The 15,525-nt window shown below is 39.6% G+C and overlaps 1 protein-coding gene across 1 annotated transcript; it reads left to right on the top strand.

The window, feature by feature from the left end:
- Window positions 1-10,069: 10,069 nt before the first annotated feature.
- On the top strand, window positions 10,070-14,796 carry LOC138242820 (uncharacterized). The gene is made up of 9 exons (XM_069198378.1): window positions 10,070-10,200; window positions 10,319-10,453; window positions 10,703-10,768; window positions 11,241-11,332; window positions 11,454-11,580; window positions 11,675-11,795; window positions 12,328-12,386; window positions 12,494-12,608; window positions 13,174-14,796. Exons 1-9 carry the CDS (start codon window positions 10,123-10,125, stop codon window positions 13,188-13,190), a joined length of 810 nt encoding a protein of 269 aa, XP_069054479.1. The 5' UTR covers window positions 10,070-10,122; the 3' UTR covers window positions 13,191-14,796.
- Window positions 14,797-15,525: the final 729 nt, after the last annotated feature.

Genomic DNA, 15,525 nt, shown 5'->3' with positions numbered 1-15,525 from the left:
GGTAATACACTGGGACGGGTGGGTCGTCTTCATGGCTCAATAGCATTTCAAATACAGCACCCACTCTGCTGAAACCAAGTGTTTTACACACCAGACAGGCCCCCGAACCTCATACAACCTTACTGTAGCTGTGGCCCCTGTCTTTATTTTGTAATGAGTTTCTGAAGATAACACTACAGGTAATACACACGGACAGGTGGGTCGTCTTCATGGCTCAATAGCATTTCAAATACAGCACCCACTCTGCTGAAACCAAGTGTTTTACACACCAGACAGGCCCCCAAACCTCATACAACCTTACTGTAGCTGTGGCCCCTTTCTTTAATTTTTTATGATTTTCTGAAGATTACACTACAGGTAATACACTGGGACGGGTGGGTCGTCTTCATGGCTCAATAGCATTTCAAATACAGCACCCACTCTGCTGAAACCAAGTGTTTTACACACCAGACAGGCCCCCGAACCTCATACAACCTTACTGTAGCTGTGGCCCCTGTCTTTATTTTGTAATGAGTTTCTGAAGATAACACTACAGGTAATACACTGGGACAGGTGGGTCGTCTTCATGGCTCAATAGCATTTCAAATACAGCACCCACTCTGGTGAAACCAAGTGTTTTACACACCAGACAGGCCCCCAAACCTCATACAACCTTACTGTAGCTGTGGCCCCTTTCTTTAATTTTTTATGATTTTCTGAAGATTACACTACAGGTAATACACTGGGACGGGTGGGTCGTCTTCATGGCTCAATAGCATTTCAAATACAGCACCCACTCTGCTGAAACTAAGTGGTTTACACACCAGACAGGCCCCCAAACCTCATACAACCTTACTGTAGCTGTGGCCCCTTTCTTTAATTTTTTATGATTTTCTGAAGATTACACTACAGGTAATACACTGGGACAGGTGGGTCGTCTTCATGGCTTCATGATTTTTTGACTGTAATCAAGTGTTGTGCATTTGTGCAAGTGTCAGGCCTCCTGACCTTTCACAGTCATGCTTTGTTGTGTGAAACTTTAATTCTCTTTTTAGGATTTTTTGAACATGGGAACTTCCACCGAGATGAATGAGGTGCTCTTCAATAGCTTTTTCATCTATACACACAAGCGTATGTAACCAAGACACTCAGAACCAACAGAATCAACGTGAAGTCATAGAAAAACAAGAATGCCCCCGAGACATCTGCACCCCCCTCTTGGACCACTCTGGTATCAACACCCCCAAACCAATCCATACCAGCTAACAAGACTCAGAATCGGTGCAACCCTCCAACCTGGACCAAGAGCAGGATGGGACAAGTACCTGCACCACACTACGCACCCCTCATCCAGACCAGCAGGACAGCCAGACAGCACCATCATGACACACATAATGAGATCACTTTCTGTCAGTATGTGTAACATTCTGGGCCTGGGCTCCTCTGTATTTTGGCTGAAGGGAGTTCAACAACATTATTAAACGGACTGACATCATAATCTGACAAGATACATTGTTTAGGGGAGACTTGTCCACCCACTGTCCCCCTGGTAACGTGAAGATCATTGTCCCTTGGCTTACCTAAACCAGAATCACTTGGGTCTCCGGGGCGGATCGGTGTATGGTACAAAGTCTTAAAAACAGAACATTGTTGAATTGTCTATAAAAAACAACCAATATCCCTTGGATTTCCCAAACACAAAGCTGGAGCAAGTATACTAACTCCATACCCTTAAACTACAAAAGGCCTGTGGCGTAGACAGGGTAAACAGCCACATCATGTGACATAACTGCATGAGCCTAGTGATGAGCCTAGTTTAAAATACTCAACCCCATCCTGAAGTACGGATGTTTTCCTTTGGCCTGGAATCCAGGACTGATCACCTGACCCTAACAACTGCCGGAGCATTTGTGTGAACAGTAACCTGGGCTAGCTATTCACCAGTATCTTCAATACCCTATTACTGGCAGCTTGCCAAATACAGTGTCCTGAATAGAAGTCAGATCGACTTCATATGAAGCTGGCACATATCTGACCACATACGCACTCAACACACACTTTAAATGAACAGAAAAATAGTGACCTGTGTCTTTGATTTCTAAAAAGCAATAGGCTCTATTTTGAACAAATAACAAATATACAAACTTTCAATGTGGGGTAAGAGGTACAGTCCACAACTGATTTTTTTTAGCGTACTCAGAAAGTATAAGCGGTTTGAAAATACTTACATAAATTATTTTAGGAAGACTGTGTTGGTTTTTGTATCATTTGTGTTTGTGTTGACTCTTATTGAGATCTCCAGTCACCTGCCCTTATAGATGCCTCTTTTGCTTATGTGTTGTTAGAAATTGAGCTCGCCTGTGTGCCTGCTTCTAGGGTTTTTTTAAAAAAGGAATAGGTTGGTTTTCTATTTTTTTTACCCCTTGCCCAGTAGCAGTCTACTACAGGGGGGATTCTGGGTCCTCTCTCCATACAGTATGTCTCCTTTTGCATTGTTTCCAGACCTGGGCTGATTTGAGTTTTTCATGGTAATGGATTACAAGGGTAGGTCTGACAGAAGTGAATGTGGTGGATCTGCCATCTGCCCAGGCAGGAAGGTAGATACAGTATATGTAAACAGGTTTTAGCATTAATGTTTTGCATACAATCACCCTTTCCAAAAGGTGAGATAACCAGAGAAAACAGGACACAGCTTTTCTAGGGACTTTTTTTCCCTACAGTATTTATGGTTACGATGGGTTTTAACTCTTTGTGGAGATAAGCTATTTTTATCTTTTCTTTGGTGTAGGTTCATGAATGCATGGGCTTTCTTTTCTTCCATGTCTTGTTCCTTTGTTCAGTTGTTTTGTATTCTTTCTGTTTTGTCCCCTTATTTTTGTGCTGGTGCTAGAATTTCTGCTGGCTTTTCCATGTTTTTCCCTTTTGCTCTTTGATTTAATTTTTTCCTGTGACCCATTTTTCCTTATTTATCTCAATGTGATATTTTCCCCTTCTCCTCAGCTGTTGAGTCTCTTGCACTTTCTTCCCTGTTATCAGTATTGTCTGATGTTGGATTGCATTTTAAGTTCCTTATTTTTTAGTAATCCTGTAATTTTTTTTCCACTGTTATTCTCATCTTTTATTGTACTATTGCTGTTATTGCAGTCTTCCCACAGTTTATTTTATTCTTAAACAACATACTAAATAATATAAGAATACATGTTGTGCTCATCTCTTTCCTGCCACTTGCACTCCTGATATTGTCTTCAAATAATTCCAATATTTTAGAGCTCTATATTTTCAAGCCTTGAAGGCCTAAGGTTGTTTTTTAAAGTGTTTGAATGTGATGTACTAACTACTGTCTACAATAACAATAACATACATAAATTACCAATAACATGCATATAAAAAATAGCGCAGAAATCAAGTATGAAGTAAGGAAATGGCTGCAGCTATGAATCAGAATTTTAATCTATTGGTTTTGTAGTTGGTTGGAACTTGGAACTAGTTAGACAAGGGGTGTGAAGATTCGTTACAGATGTATTTTGCTGTACGCAGAACAAGTGAACAATAGACGGACATAATTTCACAAGACAACCCAGTTGGTTCTTGAAATTTCCAAACCACACATCAGAGTGAAAATTAAAACAAATTGAGGAAGGACCGATAGGAGAAGATCAACAATGAATCATTAACATTACAATGCTTAAGTTGCCTTTATAATAAAGACAATTTTGTCCTTTTGTGAGGATCATGTCCACATTGGACCTGTTTTTTTAAGTTGTTTTGAAATTTCACTTAGGGTTCAGAACATTTCACAACTACTAATTTTTTTTCCTACCACCTCAGCTAATTCTCTCCCCCTTTAGGTTTGGGTGGGGGTATGGGTTTTTTCCAGAAACCTGTTATCATTTCTTTGATGTTGGACACATTTGTCTTCAGGAAGTTTTCTTCACACCTCCTATCATACTCATCTGACATGTCCATAGCTACACTCATTTACTTGCAGCAGACAAACAATGACAGAGTCGTCTGCAAATTTTATTAAGTGTCTGGAGTGGTGAGAGCTCTTGAGGGTGTTTGCTTACAGGACAAAGAGTAACGGAGACAATATGCATCCTTGGGGGAACCAGTAAAACAATACCTGTTGTTGGATAATACATTGTTGACTTTCACACTCTAAGTCTGTTCAGAAATCAGTAACCCCTCTGATGATGTTAAGATCAAAACCAAAGTTTGATAATAGCTTTGCTGCCTGTACTTGAGGTCAAATGCAATTGCATACAGAGGAGGAAGTATAGCACAACAAAAATAACACACTTCTAAATCTACCACAGCACAGAAAAAAACTAGAAAAATCACTTATAAAACCACAGGAGTACACAAACATAACACAAACTAGAATGCCACATAGACAATAATCTGTAGCAGAATATCTGCTTATGTTGTATTTTCTTTGTGGATGTTTTTGGATGTTGTATTGGCCTTGGCAACTCTGTGATTTAACAGTCATGATAATAAAGCATTTTTGAATCTCTATGTGAGTGGAACCTGTTGAATATTAGTTCAGATGGCTAGCTGTGTCAGCAGGTGTAGGCTGCAAAGGATCAAGTAATAGTTTAATTCCATGCTGAAAAGAGAAGAAAGAAAACACAACATTTTGGCTGTGGAGCCTTCTTCAAGGGTTACAGTTGAAGAAGGCTCCATGGCCGAAACTTTGTTTTCTTTCTTCTCTTTTCAGCATGGAATTAAACTATTACTTGTTAAATATTAGTTACACTTGGGTTTCGCAATATAATATAACCAAGAGGTATTGTTATTTTTTTAATACTTTTACAGCAGTCAAACTGGCATACTCTGATATCTGAGAGAGAGTTTAATATAAAAATTTTCTCTTGAACTGTCATGAACCAGTTTAATTTGTTTTTACCTCTCTACAAATCAGCCTTCAAAAGCTTAACTCATGTAGCTGTAATGTACATGAACACCATTAAAAAGTTTTCCTTTCTCTATGTGGCACGTGGAGTGCTGAGAACGCATGCTCCAAGCTGCTTGCTCCTGTAAGGAATTAACAACTTAAAGATTAAGTTAAATTATAAATAGGCCTCACCCTGTACATAGGGAGTTATGGGACATGTTTCGTTTAGAAGGGATTTAAAAGTAAAAAGTAAAGCCTGAAATAAACAAACTGTGCCATGTAAGACCAAGGTAAGGAATGTTTGTTACTATTTGTTTTGTCTGGTTATTTAAACCATTCCGTCTATTTCACACTTAACCAATTTTGAATTAGAAAGACTACAAACTGTGCAAACTTCCAAGTCTGTAAGGGTGTATGATGTAGATCATTCACAAGAGCACACGGCTGCTTGTTATAATTGTAAGAACTGTAGTTCACTACTGTTCTTTTGACTCTTGAGCTTGCATCATACAGCCGTTGGAGTGCATTTCAAACCTAAGAGATATCAAACTCATTTAACCTGTCAGACATATGTTAAATGGGTTGTGACTTTTGGCAAAGTTTTTTGCTACATAATTTGTTTCATGAATACCATTTATCTCTATAACAACTTTCCTGTCCCCAGAACATATGTTTTAAGCTGCTTGATCCCATTGGGTGCAACCTTTCCATTGTATTCATAATGTGTTGTTTGCATTAGGAGTGTGTTAAATAAGCAGAAAAGAGGCCTGTTTTTTCTGTTGCTTCTGATCTTATACAGTGGTCAGAATCTCTCATCCAAAAGCTTATGAGTGGAAAAAAATTAAGTACAGATGCACAATCCATTAAAAACCATTTAAAGAGCATAAGGGTTTTCATCACATGGACTTGTTCGACTGTTGAGGATTTCTGTTTTGGTTGAGGATCAATTAAAGGACAACAACCTGAAACACTATCTTCGATCTTTCCAGAGCTGTAAGTAGTCATTCCAAGTTTATTAACTTGTCTCTTTTTTTCTATGTACTTTTCAATAGCCACTGATGTTATTTACAACAGTTTTTTTTTTTCAAAATTGCATCTTTTTGGACAAATTTTAAAGAATTGGCACAATAGGCGGAGGAGTGGCTCTGTGGCTCAGGATCTGCACCGGTGGCTGGAAGGTTGCTGGTTCACATCCCATGGTTGACAGAGGAATCCTACTCTGTTGAGCCCCTGAGTAAGGCCTTTAATCCCAGCTGCTCCAGGGGTGCTGTACAATGGCAGACCCTGTGCTCTGACTCCCAGCTTTTCTCCCTGTCTGTGTGTCTCATGGAGAGCAAGCTGAGGTATGCAGAATATGAAGTCCTAATGCAAGAAAATGTATATGGTCAATACAGTAATCAGATTTATTCCATGCTGAAAAGAGAAGAAAGAAAACACAATGTTTTGACCATGGAGCCTTCTTCAGTTATGATTTGATTTTTTACAATCATACCCACAAAAACTTTGCAATTTTTAAAAATCTTGCAAACACAACCCAGATATGTTGACTTCTTTAAAAACATTTTTTTAAAAGAAACACATACTTCTTTTCTAGTTTTTTTTTTATGTGGTGGCTGCCAGGAATCCTCAGTGAAAAGGTATGCAGATCCTGTGCAGACGCAGGAGCAAGTAGTTATTGAGACAAGAGAACAATCCGAAACGTCAGGCAAGATCATAGTCGATCGGCGAAAGGTAGATCAAAATCCAGGAAGTACAGAGAGAAGCAAACAATCCGAAACAGAAGGCAAGGCCCAAGGTCGAGAGGCAAAAGGGAGATCAGTAACCAGTAAGCGAGATTTAGAGTAAACGCGAGGTAGAGCTCTCAAAGAGAAGACTCAATACCGAGGGTTTGGATGGTTAAAATTGTGCTGCTTGCCGCACAGTAGAGTGTGTGCTGATGGATTAACACGTGCGGCGGTGCTTGTTATAATTAACCCGCTGCTGGTAGTGGTTAGTTCTTTTGTGAGTTATTCTCCGCTAGCTGGTGGTTGTGACAGTGACAGAATGCTGTTTTGTGATTGATGCTATATCAAAATATAGGGCCCGTAAAATTAAACACAGAACTAAAACCATTTAATGGACTTGTACATCTGTTGCGCTCCTACACTATTAACATCCATTGGGCATTGAATTTCAATTATGTTTCCAGTCCATTCAGATATGTTCTCTATTTTTCAGATTGCTGGCAATGTCACATGTTAAAGGAGGACAGAGGAGTAGAAGGCCAGACCTGTGGTCAAGGGCTGGTGGAGTAGGGAATGTGATCAACGAATTTCTGAAGTTTTCTAAACTCGAAAAAAAAATTAGGTGGAATGACAGTATGTGGTCAACACTGTCAAACAGACTCCTTGGAGAGGAATGCCCCAGCAACAAGAAATGGTTATCAGTGATTTGGCATGAAGATAGAAAACAACTAAGAACCAAAGTGCTTAGGGCGCAGAAAGAGGAGAGTATTGGTAGGGATTCCAAACCAGATGACAGTACACAATCTATAGTCAATATTTCAAGTCAAAGTGAGGGACATAGTTTGGAAGGCAACACAGAGCTCAGAAGTTCATCAGAAGATACAGAAGATGCATGGGCAGCACACGGCAGCACAGACAGTGGTGACATGTTAGAGGGAGAAAAAATCTGTGTAGAATCAGAAAAAAAGCCTGAAGAGCACAGTGAATATTCCCAGGGGGCAAGCTCATCTGGGACATCACCTCAGGATAAAAGGGGATTAAGAAAGATTATGTCTGTGCCTAAAACTTTCCAAGTATGTTTAAAGGCTGAACAATGGAGAAAAATAGCACCTCTAAAAGGTACATCTAAACTAAGACGACCATGGACCCAGATCTTATATAACGAGTTCAGGAAGATAAATCCTTGTTGCCCAATAGCCTTCAAATACCAATACATCAGGAAAGAGAACAGCAGAAAAAAAAAAAACTTTCTGATGATAAAAGCAGTCTGTACCTTCAGGTCCTGCAATGTAAAATACATTATGACAACAAGACACAAACCAATGGGCAATGATGACATCACAATTGATGTTGTACGAGCAGGGCAAATACAGCACAGTAAAAGGGAAACAAAATTTCGACAAGCACGTCAGCCTTATCGTCGAAAGATTGCCCGTGCCCTCACAAAAGGAATCAGCAATGTGTACTACAGGAACCTGAGCAGAACACCGCTTGCTGAAATTGCAGCAGGCAATTTATCTAAACCACTAACACAGAATGTCCTGAAAGTCATTTCATCAGAGTTCAGGAACAGTAAACGCATTCACTATGATCCAGTGTTTGAATTACATATGGCACAAAAATATATGAAAGCATGCGACTTCGACATTGTCCATTTCCCAGGATATATACAGATTTTGCAGTTAGACACATTTGCTGCCTATCTTTACACAGAACAGAGTATGCGAATTCTTATTGCCCATCTAAAGATGAAGGAGAAAGTCAGCCTTTACCTGGATGCAACAGGAGGGGTAGTCAGAAAAATTCCATCGGAGAACAAAAGAATTTTGTACTACAGTCTTACGTTACCTGGAGGTGGAAAAAGAAAGCCTCCATTACCAGTGTCTGAAATGTTGACAACTGACCACACCATTGTCAGTATAGAACGTTGGCTACGGAAATTCATGTTTGACATCTCAACATGTACTACCAAGAGAGTGCAGCATGTAGAAACTGACTACAGCTGGGCCCTGATTCACAGTGTTCTTTTTGCCTTCAATGGGGACACCATCCATGCATACTTAAATCGTGCAATGAAAGTCTGCCAAGGCAAACTTAAGTACACAGAACTTCAGATGTTCACTGTTCTGCACCTTTGCTCTGCCCATGTCATAAAGGCTGTCTCTCAAGCAATTAGTAAAAAAACAACAGACAAAGGACTGCGAGACTTTGCAACATTTTCCTTTGCCATCCTGCAAAACAGCACAACTTTGAGTGTCGCCAGAAATGTTTTCAAACACATGTGTATTGTACTCTCAAGCAGGAGGTTCACAAATGAAGTCCAATCTAGTGTCTGCCTCCTTAACGCTTACATTTCTCAAACAACCACACCAGACCAGATGGAAAAGGAAGCAGAAGTCAAAGACACAGATGAGGTACTGTACCCAAAAATGAGAGGCAGCCTGGGCCGCTCTCCTTTCGCTGTGGAGTTCAAAGGTATTTATGAAGACAGCATATCAGCTCAAGGACATGATGACTATGGGACACAACACAATGTGAACCCCTATTTCTGTGAAGACATAATAAGATTTCTGTTGCAAAGATACATGGCACTATTTCCACTGTGGAGTGGAATTTTGTTGGGTGACCTGGCAAGATATGCTTCAGACAGCAAAAAAGACATATCAATGTCAGAGGTAGCACAAACAAGAGCCACTAATTGTCATGTTGAGACCTGGTTTGGCATTGTCAAGCATTCAATACTTCAGCACAGGAGGAAACTGAGGCCAGCAGAGTTTATTACGATAATGAGACAATCCCTCCAAGGCCGGTACAGAGAACATATAATCCAAAATGCTCTCCCCAAAAAGGTTTTGACGGCTCCATTGATCACCACTAAGACACGTCATGAACATGCACAGGAACAATGGGCAAAGAGAGCACCAGGTGTAGGCAAAGAAACAAAAAATAAATTCTACAGCGCACCACAGAAAATTCCAATCCCCAAAAAAATGAGAACACAGGAAAAAAAAGTTACCAATAGAAATATTGAAACAAATGAAAAATCGCCAGATGACAGCAACGGCCTGCAAGTACAGCAGGGGAAAGCAGGAACCACAGAATATAAAGAATGGCAGCACAAAGAAGAAAGGAAAGTGTCACCCAAGCAAGCTGCCGTGGGCATGGCTGAAGTGATCACACCACACTGTGATGCACGCCCCATCTCAAAACTTATAAAAGAGAAAACAGATTTCAAAAAGAAGGTAGGATTTGTATTTCAAATATTTCTCTGTGTGGACATTCACTTCTTTTTCAGAGCTTATGAATGTCATCTTCTACTACTGTAGGTGTTCTTTGTCGTTTCTCTCTAACTTGTTATACTTGTTGACATACTTGTGTTATACTTGTGATGTGTAATCTCAATTTTCATTATGTTAGGTCCAGTGATCTCTTGTGTATGCTTTTGGCTTGGTAAATCTTTTTTAGGTACACGCCCTTTGGAACATCAATCCGAGTGAATTAGTGGTTGCAGTTTTGCCATCCATGCACAGTGCAGACACATATATTCTCAGACACTCGGAGTTTGTGTCTCTGAAACCAGATGAGTGGCTCATAGGCGAGGTAAGATGAAAGTGTTTGATTGCATGCATTTGTTAAGGTTTCTGAGCTTTTGTGTAATCAAATGTGTGTGAGTGCGTGAAATCACATCTTCTTCAATTGTGTTTGCTTTTTCCATAAGACCATTGAGTGTTACTTTCAAGTAGCGAAAGAATCCATGGACTTGGGGAAGAAGGTTTTCCTAATGAACCACTACACAACTGGTGTAATCATGAGTGGGAATAGAGAGCGCATGGCTAGACAACGTTTGTCCAAGGTAAGGACATCAAACACAAATGTTGATGGATTACATTAGTGAGGGGGCAAACATGGTTTTTCACTAACTGATGATTGTTTTATCAATAGAGAAACAAGGAGAGCTACAAGCAATCAAAACAGGTCACAACTGTGCCCATGGTGCTGCCTAAAGAAACTACCTTTATAGTCAGAAATCAAAATTCAAAGGTAGCACACCATCCCTGTGAGGCAGCCTGTTGTACTAATCTTGTCATTCTTTTCATTACAGGTCAACTTTGAAAACTATGAAGCCATTATTAGCTTTTTTAACACTGGTGTCCACTGGAAATTGTTGGTAAGTGTGGTGCAGGTAATCCAAAACAGCGTAGGTTTATAATTACACCTGGAACCATTACAGTTCAAGTGATTATCCTTGTTGCATCTAAAAAAATTACAAAGTCACAATGTATGTGTTCCTCTCCTGTTAAAAAAGGTGGACATTGATAGTGAGTGTCCAAGGCAATGGTGACAGTGCACTTTTCCTAAATTATTATTGTGAATACTGCTGTGTAATGAACAGACAACCAAACAAGTCAAAGTGTCATGTAGGAAAAAAAGTACTGTTAGGTCATTTCCTGACTGTCTTTGCCGAGGTTTGCAAAATATTAAATGTTAAATAATATATAAATATAAATATTATATATATAAAATATTCAAATATTAAAAACCTTTGTTTAAACAACATAAAACTCCTGAAACTGCCTGTGTGTCTGGCCCCACATTAAATGCAACTTCATGTCTGATGATGGGCCCTTTGTTTCTTGCAGTATCTGTATGCTCCATCCCAGAAAGTCTTTGTGGTCGACCCTATGGGGAGTGATGAGATGGGAGACTCCACTGCAGCGGCAAAAAGGTTCAGGTAAGAAATCAAGCATTAGTTTCGTGGTGAAATTCTGCAGGGGCACACATACATTTCAGGTTCAAGTTCAGCATGACAAATATTTCCTCATTTATCAATAACCTATTGTTTTGATTCACAGGGACTTTTTTAAGATGCGAAGGAATGTCCTAGGAAAAGAAGACTGGTTGAATATCAACTGGCACCCAAGCGTGATTGGTCACACCAGGCAAGCAGATGCCTCAAGCTGTGGGGTCTTTGTGATGCAGGTCAGCATAACCTTTCCACGCCGAAATTTTGGACTTAAAACTATTGTATGAGAGATTTTTAGGGAAATAATTGAAACAAACTTTTGTCTGTTAGATGGGCGCAGACATCATTAACAATTTCCCGGATATTCCAACATATATCGAAATAAACAGCAGTGCCAAAGAAATGAGAAAGTTGCGGGAAGACCTGTCAATCAGAATTCTTGAGGCTTCAGGTATTGTACCATTTGATCCTCATTGCCTACGTTTCTTGGTGTATATTATTTTCCTGAAGCATGTTCTCTCTCTGTAACAAGTCTGGATGAAAAAGATTCTCAATTTATTTATATGCAGAACTCATTTGGGTATTCTTTTTGTACTATATAACACAGTGATGAAAAGTTAATTAAATCACATTTCACACAGTTAAAATTCAATGACACTTTGGCCTTCGTCGTGGTTGACACAACCATTGTCTGGGAAAAGTGTGGGTCTAAATTGCCCATAGTGAAGCAAAGCAAACTGAAACATGATAGCTGTGTTATCATGTGCCCCCTTAAAATCATAGCAACACACGCTGACGCAAAAAAGGGTAACAGGTGTTGACAGGAGTATTCTGAGACATGACAATGTGCGGTTTAAGAAGCAGTAGAACACCTAATCAGGAAAGTGCATACGAAAAGGTCTCTATCAAACTGTCTTCAATTATGCAACAATGATCTGTAGATAACATTGGAAAAATCAGTCTATTTGGCATGTTTATTATAGCTCCTCTCCAGGACATGTGCCTGATGTGTGGAGAAACACCAGTGCGGCAGACAAACTGGGTAAGTGAACATCATCTCTATCTGTATGTGTAATGTAAGCACATAATAACAAAACATGCCAGTGAAAGGTGATAGCTGAACTGATATAAGGTTTACTGTCCGTGTAGATTCAGTGTGACAGTTGTGAAAACTGGTTCCATGAATTGTGCATCTCAAAAGAAGAGTATGAAAGCGCAAAGAATGAAGTAACATGGATATGTACATTTTGCCAACCCCAGTTTGGTGAGTATGCTCTGCATGCAAACTATCACTATGAAAGGGTTTTTTAAGCAGGACATGTAGTTTTAGATTCAGCAGAAACATACAGTAGGATGACATATTTCAGTGGACGTTATAATTGTTTGTTATTGTTAAGAAGTTTGGATTGCAGGCTTGTCTTCTGGCATTAATGGTTCTATAAATTAGAGATAACTTTTCAAAAAACACACCAAAGAAGGCACACATAAAAGATTACTGATAATCTGTGCAATTTATTACATGACACAGGCATCTCAAAGATAGAATTACTGTGTCAGATTAATGATTAGACATGGATGCATCAAATCACTTACTAGGTTTCTTTCCAATAGTATAGAAACAAAGACACAACCATGAACACCTAAAAGAGCTTGCCATTTAGCACAGAAACAATATAACGTCTTGCTGTAAAAACACAAAGTAAGAAAAAAGGAGTTTGATTAAGAGAGATCTGGCAAATTGTGCAAATACCTAGATCTTGATTTGTGACCCATTTATACTCCTTGGATCCTTTGCAGTTCGTAACCCTTCTTACGGTTTTATATTTCAGGCACTGTTGATGAGTGAGCATCCACCCCCTACTCCCGAGCATTACATAAAAGACATGCTGGAAACTCAAGAAGACTGTCAACGTGTTCTCAGCAGAATTCACCTCCAAAAGACACGTAAGTACAAGTTTCAATATCCCCCCAAAAATTTTATCTTGGGTAAGAGTAAACTTTCGTACACTTTGCCAAACAATAATGAAAAACACTAGAACACAAAATCACTAGAAACCATTTGTTATCTATTGCCAGAAACCAAACAAAGTCTGTATGAAAACAGTAAAAAAGTTAATCATGACACAACACAGTCCCTTTTAAATATGATCACTACACACTGTTAACATCACTGTAGTAGTGCAAAGAAATGTAAAACGACAGTATGTCACCATGACATGATTTATGTGAAAGATTTCCAGATAAAATTGTATCCATCCTAGTAAGATAGATTAATCAAGAAATTCCACTCCGTTGTGAGAAAGATCAAAGAAAAATGGCTTCTATCAAATAGAAGTGTATCTAGGGTGATTCCTTTTTATTAGGTTTCCAAAACAGTACTCTATCTACCTTCAGACAGGGCACAGTGCTAAAAGGATTCTAACCGGAACAATAAAACACAATTGCATCATCGAAGTCCGAACCCCACTGGCTTTCAATATCGTACCATGTACATCTCCAGGAGTGGAGACTCATGAAAAAGAACAGCCTAGACACCAAAGTGATACTTTTCTTACAGTAAGGTTAAGGTAGTTGTAGGATGCTGTCTAGATCAATGAACAGATTATGTTAACAATAGCAAGCACGTAGCAGAGCATTTAGGCACACAGCCCCTAAATTGTGGAAATATATGTCAGACCTTTTTAAGGATGCCCCATACCTACAAGCATATTTAACAATGCTGTAGTCTTCTACATCGTCTCTGTAGTCTTCTTTATCCCAAGTGATCTAATTCTTTAGGAGGTGCAGAAACATAGATATCAAGTGGGTAAGTAGACAACCACGTTGCAATTGTTTTTTCTGTGTCTAACCCTTTTTTTTTCTCCACACCATGCCTGCCACTGTTCTCTCTTCGGTGCCTTTGGTTGATATTGAGCTCCGTCCCCCATGACAAGGGATCCTCCTGGATTTCTGAAGCAAGGAACCCAGCCTACAAAACTCAAGATCCTGTACTGCTCAACCCAGTGGATGGGACACACTCAACATTAACATCTAGTCTCACATAATATATGAAATAGAATTCACCGTGTCAATCTGCATGGTTGTGCATGTGAACTGTTTCTAGTAACTATTTGTCATACACAACCAGGACCTGGAGGGGAGGTCAACCATCAGGCCTTGGACCCCCAGAGATTTTTTTTCTCCTTTGGAGTTTTTTGTTTTTCTCTCCTTCGTGCCTGATGGTTACACAGTCACATCATCAAGACTGCATACCACACCTTCATTGTGATTACAGATATAGCTTATTTAAAATGTGAAATTAGGAAAAAACTAAACGAAACATGGGAAATAAAAAGAATGTAAAATCTAAAATTTTCAGATGTTGTGATGAAGCTTTTGACTCATGAATAGCACCCCCCTATCCCAGTGTATTACCTGTAGTGTTATCTTCAGAAACTCATTACAAAATAAAGACAGGGGCCACAGCCACAGTAAGGTTGTATGAGGTTCGGGGGCCTGTCTGGTGTGTAAAACACTTGGTTTCAGCAGAGTGGGTGCTGTATTTGAAATGCTATTGAGCCATGAAGACGACCCACCCGTCCCAGTGTATTACCTGTAGTGTAATCTTCAGAAAATCATAAAAAATTAAAGAAAGGGGCCACAGCTACAGTAAGGTTGTATGAGGTTTGGGGGCCTGTCTGGTGTGTAAAACACTTGGTTTCAGCAGAGTGGGTGCTGTATTTGAAATGCTATTGAGCCATGAAGACGACCCACCTGTCCCAGTGTATTACCTGTAGTGTTATCTTCAGAAACTCATTATAAAATAAAGACAGGGGCCACAGCCACAGTAAGGTTGTATGAGGTTTGGGGGCCTGTCTGGTGTGTAAAACACTTGGTTTCAGCAGAGTGGGTGCTGTATTTGAAATGCTATTGAGCCATGAAGACGACCCACCTGTCCCAGTGTATTACCTGTAGTGTTATCTTCAGAAACTCATTACAAAATAAAGACAGGGGCCACAGCTACAGTAAGGTTGTATGAGGTTCGGGGGCCTGTCTGGTGTGTAAAACACTTGGTTTCAGCAGAGTGGGTGCTGTATTTGAAATGCTATTGAGCCATGAAGACGACCCACCCGTCCCAGTGTATTACCTGTAGTGTAATCTTCAGAAAATCATAAAAAATTAAAGAAAGGGGCCACAGCTAC

Source organism: Lepisosteus oculatus, chromosome 14 (assembly GCF_040954835.1).
Source record: "Lepisosteus oculatus isolate fLepOcu1 chromosome 14, fLepOcu1.hap2, whole genome shotgun sequence".
Classification (NCBI taxonomy): domain Eukaryota; kingdom Metazoa; phylum Chordata; class Actinopteri; order Semionotiformes; family Lepisosteidae; genus Lepisosteus; species Lepisosteus oculatus.
Note: the sequence above shows the minus strand (reverse complement) of the source record. Positions and strands in the feature narration are given on the sequence as shown.

Coding starts and splice junctions, on each gene's coding strand:
- LOC138242820 (XM_069198378.1), top strand. CDS start 10,123: ATGCACAGTGCAGACACATATATTCTCAGACACTCGGAGTTTGTGTCT. Junction 10,454..10,702: donor CTAGACAACGTTTGTCCAAG/GTAAGGACATCA, acceptor TTTTCATTACAG/GTCAACTTTGAAAACTATGA. Junction 12,387..12,493: donor CAGTGCGGCAGACAAACTGG/GTAAGTGAACAT, acceptor CTGTCCGTGTAG/ATTCAGTGTGACAGTTGTGA.